This window comes from Branchiostoma belcheri, unplaced genomic scaffold, assembly GCF_001625305.1.
Source record: "Branchiostoma belcheri isolate BF01 breed outbred unplaced genomic scaffold, Haploidv18h27 scaffold71, whole genome shotgun sequence".
Lineage (NCBI taxonomy): Eukaryota > Metazoa > Chordata > Leptocardii > Amphioxiformes > Branchiostomatidae > Branchiostoma > Branchiostoma belcheri.
The window spans coordinates 55,563-68,001 of NW_017804365.1; the positions used below are offsets into that span (position 1 = coordinate 55,563).

The 12,439-nt window shown below is 41.5% G+C and overlaps 1 protein-coding gene across 1 annotated transcript in view; it reads right to left on the bottom strand.

Moving 5' to 3' along the window:
• LOC109484881 (intron-binding protein aquarius-like) overlaps positions 1-10,075 on the bottom strand; it is a 48,170-nt gene extending 38,095 nt beyond the window's left edge. The window contains 6 exon segments of the mRNA XM_019788238.1: positions 165-299; positions 1,482-1,638; positions 2,292-2,332; positions 4,419-4,478; positions 5,123-5,213; positions 9,943-10,075. Of these exon segments, the coding sequence (XP_019643797.1) occupies positions 165-299; positions 1,482-1,638; positions 2,292-2,332; positions 4,419-4,478; positions 5,123-5,191 (462 nt within the window). The 5' untranslated portion in view covers positions 5,192-5,213; positions 9,943-10,075.
• Positions 10,076-12,439: the final 2,364 nt, after the last annotated feature.

Below are 12,439 nucleotides of genomic sequence, written 5' to 3' on the forward strand. Positions count from 1 at the left end.
GAAATAGTCTTGTTGGATGTCCAAAATCCTTACAGTGTCATATTATAATACCAGAGTGACTGGTCAAAAGCTCTAAGTGAGAGAATTTTTTTTTTTTGTTGGATAGAAAGTTTTAACTCTAAATATGTAAGTACCAACACAGATGAACTTTCATGATAACTGACCAGACTGTTGAAGCAGTGTATGAGGAACACCAGCAGGACGGTCTGTTCTCTCAGGGTCATGCCCTCCTGCTGCAGGCTGGCTGACATCACTCGCCGGAAAAACATGGGGAAGTGGTCAGGCTGCTTCACAAAGGGCTGGAAATACATGACCAACACCTCAATTAACAAGTTAACTTATCTATCTGTATTTGTAAGTGGTGTCTGCGTTGTGTAGTGGTAGAGCTGTCAAGCAAGGGGACCTACATGTAGGTTCAATCCCCGGGGTTGGACCCTGACATGTCCAGACATGCACCCAGACGTTGTGCCCTTGGGAAAGGCACTTTACACGTATTTCCCCTCTCAGTTAGAGGGATATATATAAAAACATATATACAACAAGGTAATATACTCAACATAAAATAATGATTATACATAGGGATACAAGGAAAGCAATTACAAATACTGTCATGTAGCCAACAATAGGAACTCGAAATCATAATCATAATACAATATGCAGGCGTGCGAAGTTAGCAGCATATGAATTAATGCATGTGTACAAACATATGTGCATCAAGTAACCTCGTGTGTACCAATTCTCATATCCATGTCTGTATAATATACATGTAGTACACATGTACCTGTTACAGTAGAAAGACATATTGAAACACTATGCTGTACATGTACATGACATACAAAAAATGTATAGAAGGTAGCCTCCTTTGCAGACTTCTTGGAGTGACAGTGCTGATTAGATGTGTGATTGTTTGCATGGGTGAAGGTTTTTTAATGTGTCAGAAGAGTTACAATGTAAATGTATGCTGTGGAGGGAGTTTTACCACATGGCATAGTTAAGTCAGTGCCCCCCTCCCCCTCACCAAAATAAACGTTGCCACTCCAAGAAAAGCATGAAGAAGCAGGGCTCGAAATTAAAGGTGGTCCACTGGCCACTAAACTTTAGGCTGGGACAACTAAAAAGAAACTCTGGGACATTTTTGGGACAATCCAAAAATAATCAACATCAAAATGTCAGCTCTTCTTTTGCCTATCAGGCACACGTCCCAGCTTTTGGATCCGGAAAAGTCCCCGAATTTACATCTACTCTGCAATTATAGTGCACCTGGGAGTGAACATAAGCAAACTAAAGTTGACTTCAAGTTAAAGTCATACAACACTTTCCAAAAAAACAGGTTGGGACAGTTCATCCTCACTTTGGGACAATCAATGAAATTAATTTTGGGGACAGTGCTGAGACAATAGGAAGAAATGTTCATTTCGAGGCCTGAAGAAGGCTATACTATATATATATAGAAGACTACATTGTAGGTTGTAAAAACTGACCTCCCATGCTGGAACCTTCTCCCTGAACTTTTCGTTGACCATGACGGCTACAGACATCATGTGTGCGTGGGTGGCCTTGTCTGGGTCATAGTTTGGCCACAGGAAGTTTTCCAGGTACTGACTGAACTCCAGAAGCATCACCCTTCTGATAGCAAACCTATGTGGGGTGGGGACACATTTGACATGTTATCTAGTAGTAGTACACATTCTGCACAAAACACTAGATTACATCATTAACTAAATCAGTAAATGTTATATACATGCATGTGTTGATTAATTTCACAATTATTGTTCAAGGTATACAAAGCACGGCATCTGATAATTTGCTCTTAAAGTCTATTGAGATAAATCCTGGTATAGAAGTCAAGATAGCCTTGTATATAGCTGTGAATTACTTAAATTAGAATATTTGAGACGTTATCCTATAATCAAGACGTGATAATTGTCTTCAATCGGACAGAAGGGCAAACCCTCTGGTCGATGGGAATTTTTTTTAATCTCCCAGTTTCTACATGTACATGTACATGAAAGCCAATTCTGAGTTTTGTGATTGCCCTACATGTAGGTACAAGACTCTTAATTAATACATGTAAAAGGTAATTTTCATGCTCGTAATGCTTTTTCAAAGTAGAAAGAAAGGAAAGTTTAGAATTGTTTCAAACAGTACAAACAATGCTAATATTGTATACCTGCAACATTATGAATTTCAGTTACCAAATCAGTCCATTATTACTGTCTGAAAAAGCCCAGAAGTCCAAAAATGTAACAATACTGCTAAAAACAATTGCAATATTTTGATAAAGAACATACTTGGTACCCAGTAGATCCTTCTTGTAGATGTCTTCAACAACCTAGAGGGCAAAAAGAAGTAATTTAAATAATCTCAAGTCAGAGTTTACAGTTTAAGTAATCGCAACAAGAGTTTAGAGATTCGTCGATGAAGGTTAGACATCCAGGTAATACGATATGCCAAAAAAAAAGTTACTCAAGCAACTGGATATGATTTTGAAAACGTCAGACGTTTCAGCTAGTATCCACTAGCTTTCGTCAGTGACTGAGAGACCAGAGGGGAAAGCAGGTATATATACACAACACTTGGTGCAGATTGAAAAAGAGGGTAGCTGCTGACTTCTTTGACCACATCAACCAGATAGATGACAACATCAAGTTCACACAGGAGCCAAGCCATGACAACATGCTCCCTTTCCTAGACACCAAAACTATCGTAGAGGAAGATGGTAACCTTCGTTTCGAAGTGTACAGGAAACCAACCCACACTGATCAGTACCTGGCTTTTGATTCCCACCACCCTTTGGAACACAAACTAGCAGTGATCAAAACTCTCTTCCATCGTGCAGACAACATTGTCACTTCAGACCAAGCCAAAACGGACGAACAAAGACACCTCCGAGGTGCCCTGGCTAAATGTGGCTACCAAAACTGGACTTTCAACAAAGCGCTCAAACCTTCAGATCAGTCTAAGAAAACCCAGAAGTGCAAACCATTGACCAACAAAAACAAGGCCAACATCACTATTCCGTATGTCCAAGGAGTATCTGAGAAACTCCGACGGATCTTCCAAAACTTCAACATAGCCACTAACTTCAAACCTCACTCAACCCTCAGACAAAGACTGGTACACCCTAAGGACCGACCTCACAAGGGTACCAAGGCGAATGTTATTTACAGACTCAAATGTGAGGAGCCCAATTGTAACAACACCTACATCGGAGAGACAAGTCGACCGCTTAAAGTAAGGTACAAAGAACATTGCCGACCTAGTGCCAACGGCTACTCCTCAGCTATTTTCCACCACCTACAACACAACCAGGGTCACTCTTTCAAACTCGAGTCCACGGATGTCTTAGACCGCGAAACACGCTGGTGGGAACGGGGTGTTAAAGAGGCAATATATGAAAGAATGTACAACCCCACCCTCAACAGGGAAGGGGGGCTACGGGTCGATCTTTCCGGCACTTGGGATTTGGCACTCCCAGCCCCGAGGACAGACAACACTTAAGCTCCTGTCCGGTATAACAGGAGCTTTCAGACTAATTTGCATCATCTTGTCTTGACTTGTCTGACTTTTGTTCCTTTTTCGACTTCCAAAAATTTGTCTTCACTTTATTTGCATATCAATGAACAGGTTGTGTATATACCTGCTTTCCCCTCTGGTCTCTCAGTCACTGACGAAAGCTAGTGGATACTAGCTGAAACGTCTGACGTTTTCAAAATCATATCCAGTTGCTTGAGTAACTTTTTTTTGGCAGTTTAGAGATTATTCTTCTTGACTGCAGAGACTATACGCTATGTCTCATGCATGAAAGGATGTCTAAATGTTTGGGCAACACTTCCAAATAGATTCTTTCATGAAAACCCGAGCTAAAACAATCTACGATCAACCGAAAGGGCATATGTACAGGTATACAGTTGGTTATGAACAGCAATTCCCTTGCAGAAAAAATTGAAGTCTCAGTCGCAGCTGAACAATTTATTGATAGCTAGTTCATTTTTGGCAACGTCTCAGGGAGGAGCCTTGTGTTCAGTTTGCAAGAATTCTAGGAATGGTACAGGCATTTTGTCCACAGGAATGGAATGTCCACAGGCATGTCATTCCTGGAAACCCTTGGGAAGACCTGTCTTCCCCCCCCCCCATGGCCCTACTTTCTGTGACCCCGGGGATCATTCACTATACACTCAGGGGAGGAGTGCACTGTATCTGTCTAGACTTAACAGGTACCACTTTTAGTCTTCCTCAAAATCATGAAATGATAGCAGTGCTATGCAAACAATAACCCTAACAGCAACCACCGTCGCCATGGCAATGTATGTTTTCATTGCCAGTCTTGTTCTACATGTATTGTTATCTATTCTGGCTACCATTATAATATCAATGTATTAGCAATGATACAGTCTAACAGAGGGAAGGTCCCATACCTGTGAGTCGAATGTTGGAGTTGGACCTGTGCGATGTGGTGCCCATAACTTGTTAGCAAACTGTAGAAACAGTCGAGGAAAACAGTTTGGTCCAATGTTGAATACAACAAGAGAGAATGTACAAATTACTACAATGTAGTCACTACATACATGTTCCTGTTTTTGCCATACATAAACAGTTCTTGTCTGTACCATGCTTTGATATTACATGTAGTACAGCTTTGTTTTTTTTTTCTAAGTCATTGATTTTGACATACACAATTTTGATTTGATTTTTTATTAATTCTGAATATACATGTACATCAAAATTAAAATTAAAAACTATTACAAACTAGTATAAATACATGTGGTGGTTAGGGCAGAAAACAGGGTAGTTTCTCGAGAGCCTCCCCCATAACGTATTAATATCTATCAATAAACTATATTATATATAACTAATCATCTAGGTAAACAAAAACAATTATACAATGTATACAATGATATGTATCACAACTTAATACAATAATGTAGATTAAAATAGCAGGTTACTATATTAATTATAATACTGTATAATACTGTACAGTATTATAATAGCAACCTGTTGACCAGCTTTTGAATAAGAAAGTTTTATAAAACAATCTCAGTCTAGTATGAATAAACTATTGTGTACTTTGTGGCTGGTTAACAAATTACTGGTATTAAATTTTAAAATAATGTATCTGTACCTGAGTAAGCCTGTCTCCCTGTATCTGTTCCACAGTGATGGCAGCTCCCTTTCTTCCACGTGCACTCATGGTTGCTTCTCAACTGCTCTGTCTACTTCTTCCCAAGAAAGATTGTATTTACAATTTTGCAACTAACTAAATCTTATGGCATCTGGTCAAATAATTTGTACTCTCCAACTTAGAGTCCAAGCAGAAATTGTTGGGGAAAATTGTGACCTTCTTGCTATATATGCCCCATATATTATCTGCCAAAACGGGGCGTATGGTAAGGCCACACCAAGTAAATTTCATGGATGACGTCCGCGCGCGCATTGATTTTGGCCTCTTCCTAGAAAAAAAAACTAGAAATTTTGCTTCCTGTAACTATGACCAAAGTCACGGCAGTGTCGCAAATCGTCAGATTGACGTGAAACCCGTAACGCGAGGTGTCGGAACAGAACAGAAAATTTTTCACTGTCCGCTGTTCCACCTGATTTATTGCTGTTTTGATGATGAATAAAAGACTTCTTGCTTGTTACACTGTGTCACCTCATTCAATTTGTGTCCTAACATTTGTCGTCTCTTAGTACATTTCTAATCTAGGCATCTTGTTTTTAGGGCCCTTCTTGTTTTTTTTTCGCCCTCTCGCATTAGATTTAGGGTCTCCAAAGGACGTCATCCATAAAATTTACTTGGTGTGGCCTAAGAAAATAACACACATAATTTTTTCCACAACAACTTTGGAGAGTAGTCAAATTGCTCCAACTACATATTATGAGTGTATCAAAAACGAAAAATTACAAGAACGAAACTTCAACAATCAACATACTATATCCCAGTATGGGTATTCGGACTTAGCTGCCCTGCCCGGTCCACCTAAACCGCTGCCCGGTCCGGTCTGAGGCCGCTAATGGGGGTTTTGCGTATCCCATGCGCCGGAGCAAGCATTTCGCTTTTTCTGCGTGCGGTTGCGCCCCCTAGCGCCCCCTAGCGGAAAGCACCGGAAATGCAACAGTACACACAGTTCACCCAATAAAATCTACTCCTTGTCAGCATCAAGTGCGTCCCAATTATGTTTTTTTTCACCAACTATTTACCCACTGATATTTCCACTGCGGAGTACTTAGTATGTCAATATGAGTTTGCCTTGAGAAGGATATTTACTTCCATTTAACAAAACAATTTTAGCATTTAGCAAAATTGCTCCACTTTCCAAGCAGAGATTTGTTTCTGGGGAAGATCGTCATATTTTTATAACTTATATATACATATATGCCGCTATGCCGCTAGTCGCAACCTGAAAGGACAAGGGGAGGAGTACAGTCAGCCTTCTCAAAACAAGCCGGCTACCGGTGAAAATCGCCGCCTACTCAAATTTTTGCGCCGGCTACTTTCGTGTAAATTTTCAGAAAAACAATGTAGTCTCCGTTACATTTTCTCTCAAATTCCACCGGCTCATTTCTTCCAACGAACTTCAGACAAATTTCTGCTAGCTTTCTGGATCTGAAAACTGCTTCTTTCTTATCTTCTTGTGCAGATTTTTAGTGCACGAGTCAGCGTTTGCTTCTACGAGCGGCCAGAGCGGCCGAAACTTTACGGGGGGAGGGTCTTGTTCGGGGCTCGAATTATTGTATCCGCGGAGCTGTATCGCTCGAGCTAGGCGGAACTTGCTTCCTAAACTCGTTGCTCACGAAAATTTATCAAGCCGCTACCTTCCCAACTTCTCCCGGCACTAGTAACATTCCTGCTACAAATAACTAGTAAAAATCACGTAAAAAAATATCAAGACATGTACAGAAGCGTGTTCATATCTCAATAGTTAACGATAAGTGACTATAAAACAAGCGACGGGCGTTTTGTCCGTCACCGTCTTTGTTTCAAAACCCGTCTCCGTCTTTGTTTTAAGCCCGTCTCCGTCTTCGTTTGTAAGCCCGTCTCCGTCTTCGTTTGTAAGCCCGTCTCCGTCTTTGTTTCAAAGCCCGTCTTCGTTTGTAAGCCCGTCTCCGTCTTCGTTTCAAAGCCCGTCTCCGTCTTCGTTTGTAAGCCCGTCTCCGTCTTCGTTTGTAAGCCCGTCTCCGTCTTTGTTTCAAAGCCCGTCTTCGTTTGTAAGCCCGTCTCCGTCTTCGTTTCAAAGCCCGTCTCCGTCTTCGTTTGTAAGCCCGTCTCCGTCTCCCGAAAATATTTGGCAAAAAAATTATGTCTCCGTGTTTTGTAATGTAATAGAGTAGGCAAAAATGTGTGTAACAGGACACGGCATTGAATTTCAGATATTGCCCCTCCCCCGCACATGAAATGGTACAGTCCGCCTGTGGTGCCCGCCTCTCGTGCCCTACTCCAATACTCGCGTCGTACGAAATCGGAGACGGGCTTAAAACAGAAACGGAGACGGGCTTTGAAACGAAGACGGAGACGGGCTTACAAACGAAGACGGAGACGGGCTTACAAACGAAGACGGAGACGGGCTTAAAACAAAGACGGAGACGGGTTTTGAAACAAAGACGGTGACGGACAAAACGCCCGTCGCTTGTTTTATAGTCACTTATCGTTAACTAAGTTATTGATGTAAGAACGTCACACTTTTCTAGAAATAGTCACACATTCCGCAAAACATGTGACGTATTTGTGATACGTCGAACGTCACGTCTTTTATGTCACATGTGACGTGAATTAAGGAAACATGTCACGTATTTAGCCTCCGTATTTTTGACACAGATATATTGCCATAATATCTTTCATACACAGAGACAAATTTTCAAAAACAAATCGCCATCAGCGAGATTTCACAGCTGTTTCATTCATGAAAAGTTCTTGTCGATCGTAAAATGATCACTCATCTGTTGTCTCCACTAGTGTGTCATTTGTAGCATAATCACGGCGAGCCAAAAATCAGCGTCAAAACTAAGAAAACCCCGGAATAAAAAACGCACACTCCGCATTGCTGTACAGAAACGTTAACAGGAGATTTCAGGCGCCATCTTGTCATGAATAAGTAAGTAGCACTGTGCGATCTACGCTCTGATTGGTTCACCTCACATGACCTGCGTTCTGATTGGATAAGCGATGTGGCTAGCAGCACGCAGCGCGGGAATATTTTTCTTCGTCGGTGACACATTTACGCTGCTTTCTACGTTTTTTCTACGACTATTTAGCAACATCCTATTAAAGAAATGCATAATGAAAAGAATTTTCGGGAAGATATATATTTCTCTACACCGATTTTTGGTCTTTTTCTCGTAATATTCTTGTTCAAGGAACCCGGAAGTCAGTGTACCGGGACGCGGGGTGAATTTCCATAGGGCATTTTTGGACCGCACCCCGCTAGAACTAAACCGTCAAAACAAAAACAAAACTTCCAAAAAGCGAACCTGTGACATTTTTTCACATCCCAATGATTATGTTTTCGATCAAATTGACATCTAAATATGCTTTCTTTATTTTTCTGTATTGTTGTGGCCGGGCGCAAGGACCGCTGTTTCTAGCTGTTTTTAACATTTTACGGCCTCAAAGCTCATACCACAAGGGAAAGAATGTTATGCTTGTCATTTTCATTCGTATCACTTCTTCTGGCAACGAATCATTTTCCCGCCGCACTGCCGATACTAGCGTGCACGTTGTTTTTTTTTAATTTGGTGATCGTCCCGCTTTGCTTGACGATGTAAACAGAGCTAGAGGTAGTCGAAGTTATTTACATTACATGAAAATTGCGTTGTAAAACACCAGTGGGATGTCTGATTTTCTACCATTGACAATGTTTTCTTTGTGGCGTCATAGCGAGATCGACAATTCATCGACTGTGCAGACAATAGGGACCAATTTATTAATAGCAGCTCAATCGATCCACGCCGCTCGGCCGAAGAAAAAGCGAATGACTAGCAAATCTACCGGGGAAATATGGGAGTTAATTCCCTAATTTGGAAAATTGGTGGCGCTGAGATAAGGACTGGGTGGCGCAGCGCCACTTCCCCATCGTGGAGGTCCCTGCAGCGCGCGGGGTATGTTTTTAATGATTACCACCAATAGTCTTACAAGCAATGCAAAAAGAATTATACATTTATACCACGTGGCACTGAGGTAAATATAATTATACGGGTTACAAAATTGTAATTGCAAATAGTTGGTGAAAAAAAAAACATAATTGGGACGCACTTGATGCTGACAAGGAGTAGATTTTATTGTGTGTACTGTTGCATTTCCGGTGCTTTCCGCTAGGGGGCGCAACCGCACTCAGAAAAAGAGAAATGCTTGGATACGCAAAACCCCCATTAGCGGCCTCGGACCGGACCGGGCAGCGGTTTAGGTGGACCGGGCAGGGCAGCTAAGTCCGAATACCCATCCCAGTATAGCAAATAAAAAATCTTCTTTAACAAAGTTTTATAAAATATCTACTAGTAACATTAGCCGCGGCGACTGTTGCAGGGCTTCTTTTGCTTGCAGTCTTTTACATTAGCCCTAACGTTAAAGGGCTAATGTAAAAGACTGCAAGCAAAAGAAGCCCTGCAACAGTCGCCGCGGCTAAGTAGTAACATCTAATATTTTCGTTAGCATGCGCATGCATGGTCTCTAGGTGTTGGGGTTTAGACGTTGGTTTACTTGAGACTATGAACAAGGGAAATGTCAAGCAATGTCAGGGACTTGTCAATAGAGATGTAACAAGTTGCTAGACTAGATTTTTAACCTCCTTGTCAAGAGTAAAGTTCCAAAATAGTGGCGCACACACACACAACAAAGTGATGGGGGAGGGGGGCACTCAACATTATTTGATCGTGAGCGTTTTAACAAAATATACACAATTGGAACACTGGCGAAAATTTTACACACAGGACTTCACAAACAATGTTTACCTCCGAGAATCCTAGAAAGTGTTGATCTTCGGCTGGTGCGACATAGAAAGTACTACAAACACTTCGCACGCACGTCGCCCCGACGCTTCAAAACCATGCCGGTGCCGGGCAAAGGTCATGGAGCGTGCGCACGTCTATTCCTCTTCAGGCGGGAAATTTGAACCTCAGTAAGATAACATTCACCAGTTTCCCATCCCCAGAATGCAATGCGAAAACATGGGGGCTAACCCTCATTTGCATAGGACAGGAAGGCATCGAAATGATCCTGGTAACGTTAAACAACTGGCTTTTCACTGTGTTTTGAGGTGTTGGGGCATTTTATGCTCAACATTAATTAAATTACTATGGGCCGAATCTGACAACAAATAGAGAATGAAGTTTTTGTGTTCTTTTCAACATGGAACATGTGGTTTGTAACGTTACAGCATCAGTGTAGCGTTACCACTATAACGTTAACGTTACAAACCACATATTCCAAAAAAATCATTCTCTATTTGTTGTCAGATTTGGCCCATAGTAATTAATTAACATTGAGCATAAAATGCCCCAAAACCTCAAAACACACTGAAAAACAAGCTTAAACAGGATCTTTCCGATGCCTTCCTGTCCTATGCAAATGAGGGTTAGCCCCCTGTTTTCGCATTGCATTCTGGGGATGGTAAGAGATTTGTAGATAAGAAGCCTCAATGCATAACAAACAGTAAAAGAATACGGTGCAAAGAACAGACGCACTTAAATTTGTAGTGTTTTTATTATGTACGTGTCTTAAAAAGTTTCTTGAATGAAATAAAATGAATGAAATCACTCTCATTTCTGATATTTTCATATTTTTTCAGCTTCGAGATGAGTTTGGCAGGTGCTGCTTGGTTTAATTGTTCTCATTTGAGGTTCTTCTTGAAACGTCACCAACGTCTGTGTCTGCCTCTGCGTCCACAGGATTTTCATAGTGGACCAGGGCAAAAATAGCCTGGTTACCAGACCAATTTTAGCTCCCGAGTCTATATCTATTTGCTGAGAGGATATAGATTCGGGATCTACAATAGCGGTCTGGTAACCAGGCTAGCACAAAGAAGCTTAAGTAATCCCGTAACAAAAAACAAACAAACAAAAAACGTCCTAATATAAACCAGAGTGTATAATGGACGGAAGTTTTCTTGTTAAGTATGTAAACTGACTTTTTCTAGTGGTATAGAAACTGTAGGAAAAATACCTTGGCAAGAAATCGAAGATCACAGTGTTTTCCTCGGTACTGCAGCAGAACGTCTTGAATTTGTTTTGGATTTGCTACATTGTCCTTGTGTCTTTCGTCGTAAATAACCTTAGACGCTGGGAAGAAATTATGCAGGTCTCTGGTCGCTAAACTCAGCAATTTCCGCGGAGGTAGTAAGCTGAAGTAGCCTTAACCTCTGCTTCGAGAGTATATGAGCGTATTGTTTCACCCTCGTTACAACAAGATGAGCCGCAAGACTTATGCCAGACATGCAACACAGCAGTTTCACCATGTCTTTCCTGAGCAACCGTTACACGTGCTCCACCTTGCGGAGGGTCCCATCACCTGCAGGAAGCTCATCAGCGCACGATACTACGTAACGGCACCATGGCAACCTGTCACCATGGCAACCTGTCACCATGGCAACCTGTCACCATGGCAACCACGAGGCCAGAGTGTTTGTGATAAAGATGGCGGTTCTTCTCTTTCTACAATGTGCTAACGTAAACAATAGCCTGGGTTGTAAAATAAAACTCCGGGCTTATCATCGGTTTACAGCAACTGCAAAGTTCTAGCTACAAGTAGAAGCCCTGCATGGTGGAAATAAGATGCTGGTCACCTGGTGTACTCTTGTTTTGAATGACTGGAGATTGTTGTCAGTGATCAGGCCGACCACGACTGTTCCCGTCTGCGGGACACGCTAGCGACTCTCCAAGCAGAGGTTGTGGGGGAATGATCGTGTTAGCTTTTTTTTATATAAGGCCGTTGTTTTTTTGTTTTTTTGTCGTTACCCCACCAACCCCCACCCCGTCGGTAGCCGGTGACTCTGGCTAATGGATACTGTCTTGCCACTGAAAGGGATCTGCTTGGAGATTAACGCTAGCCTCCTTTGCAGACGTTCCGAGAGTCCTAGTACGCCTTCCAGGGAAGAAACAGTATGCGACAGTAATAGGAGTACATGTAGATGTCCATTCAATTCGATCAATAACCTAATCTAAGCCAGGCCACATTAAGTAATTTTTTATCGATGATAAGAAGAACTTTATTGACACAACAAAAGTACGGCGACTTTCGTAAGACATGTAGATATACAGACAAATATACATGGGTACAACGAAATTATTCTACGTACAAAACAATTAATGGGTCAACTAATACTAATTGTTCTAAGGTCTAAACATTCTTCGATATATTTACCTATTTGTACACAGTAAGGGTTATTACCTTCTAGGATGATATCATGCAGCGTGCGCATTAATTTTCGCCTGATTTTGAAAAAAAAAATTT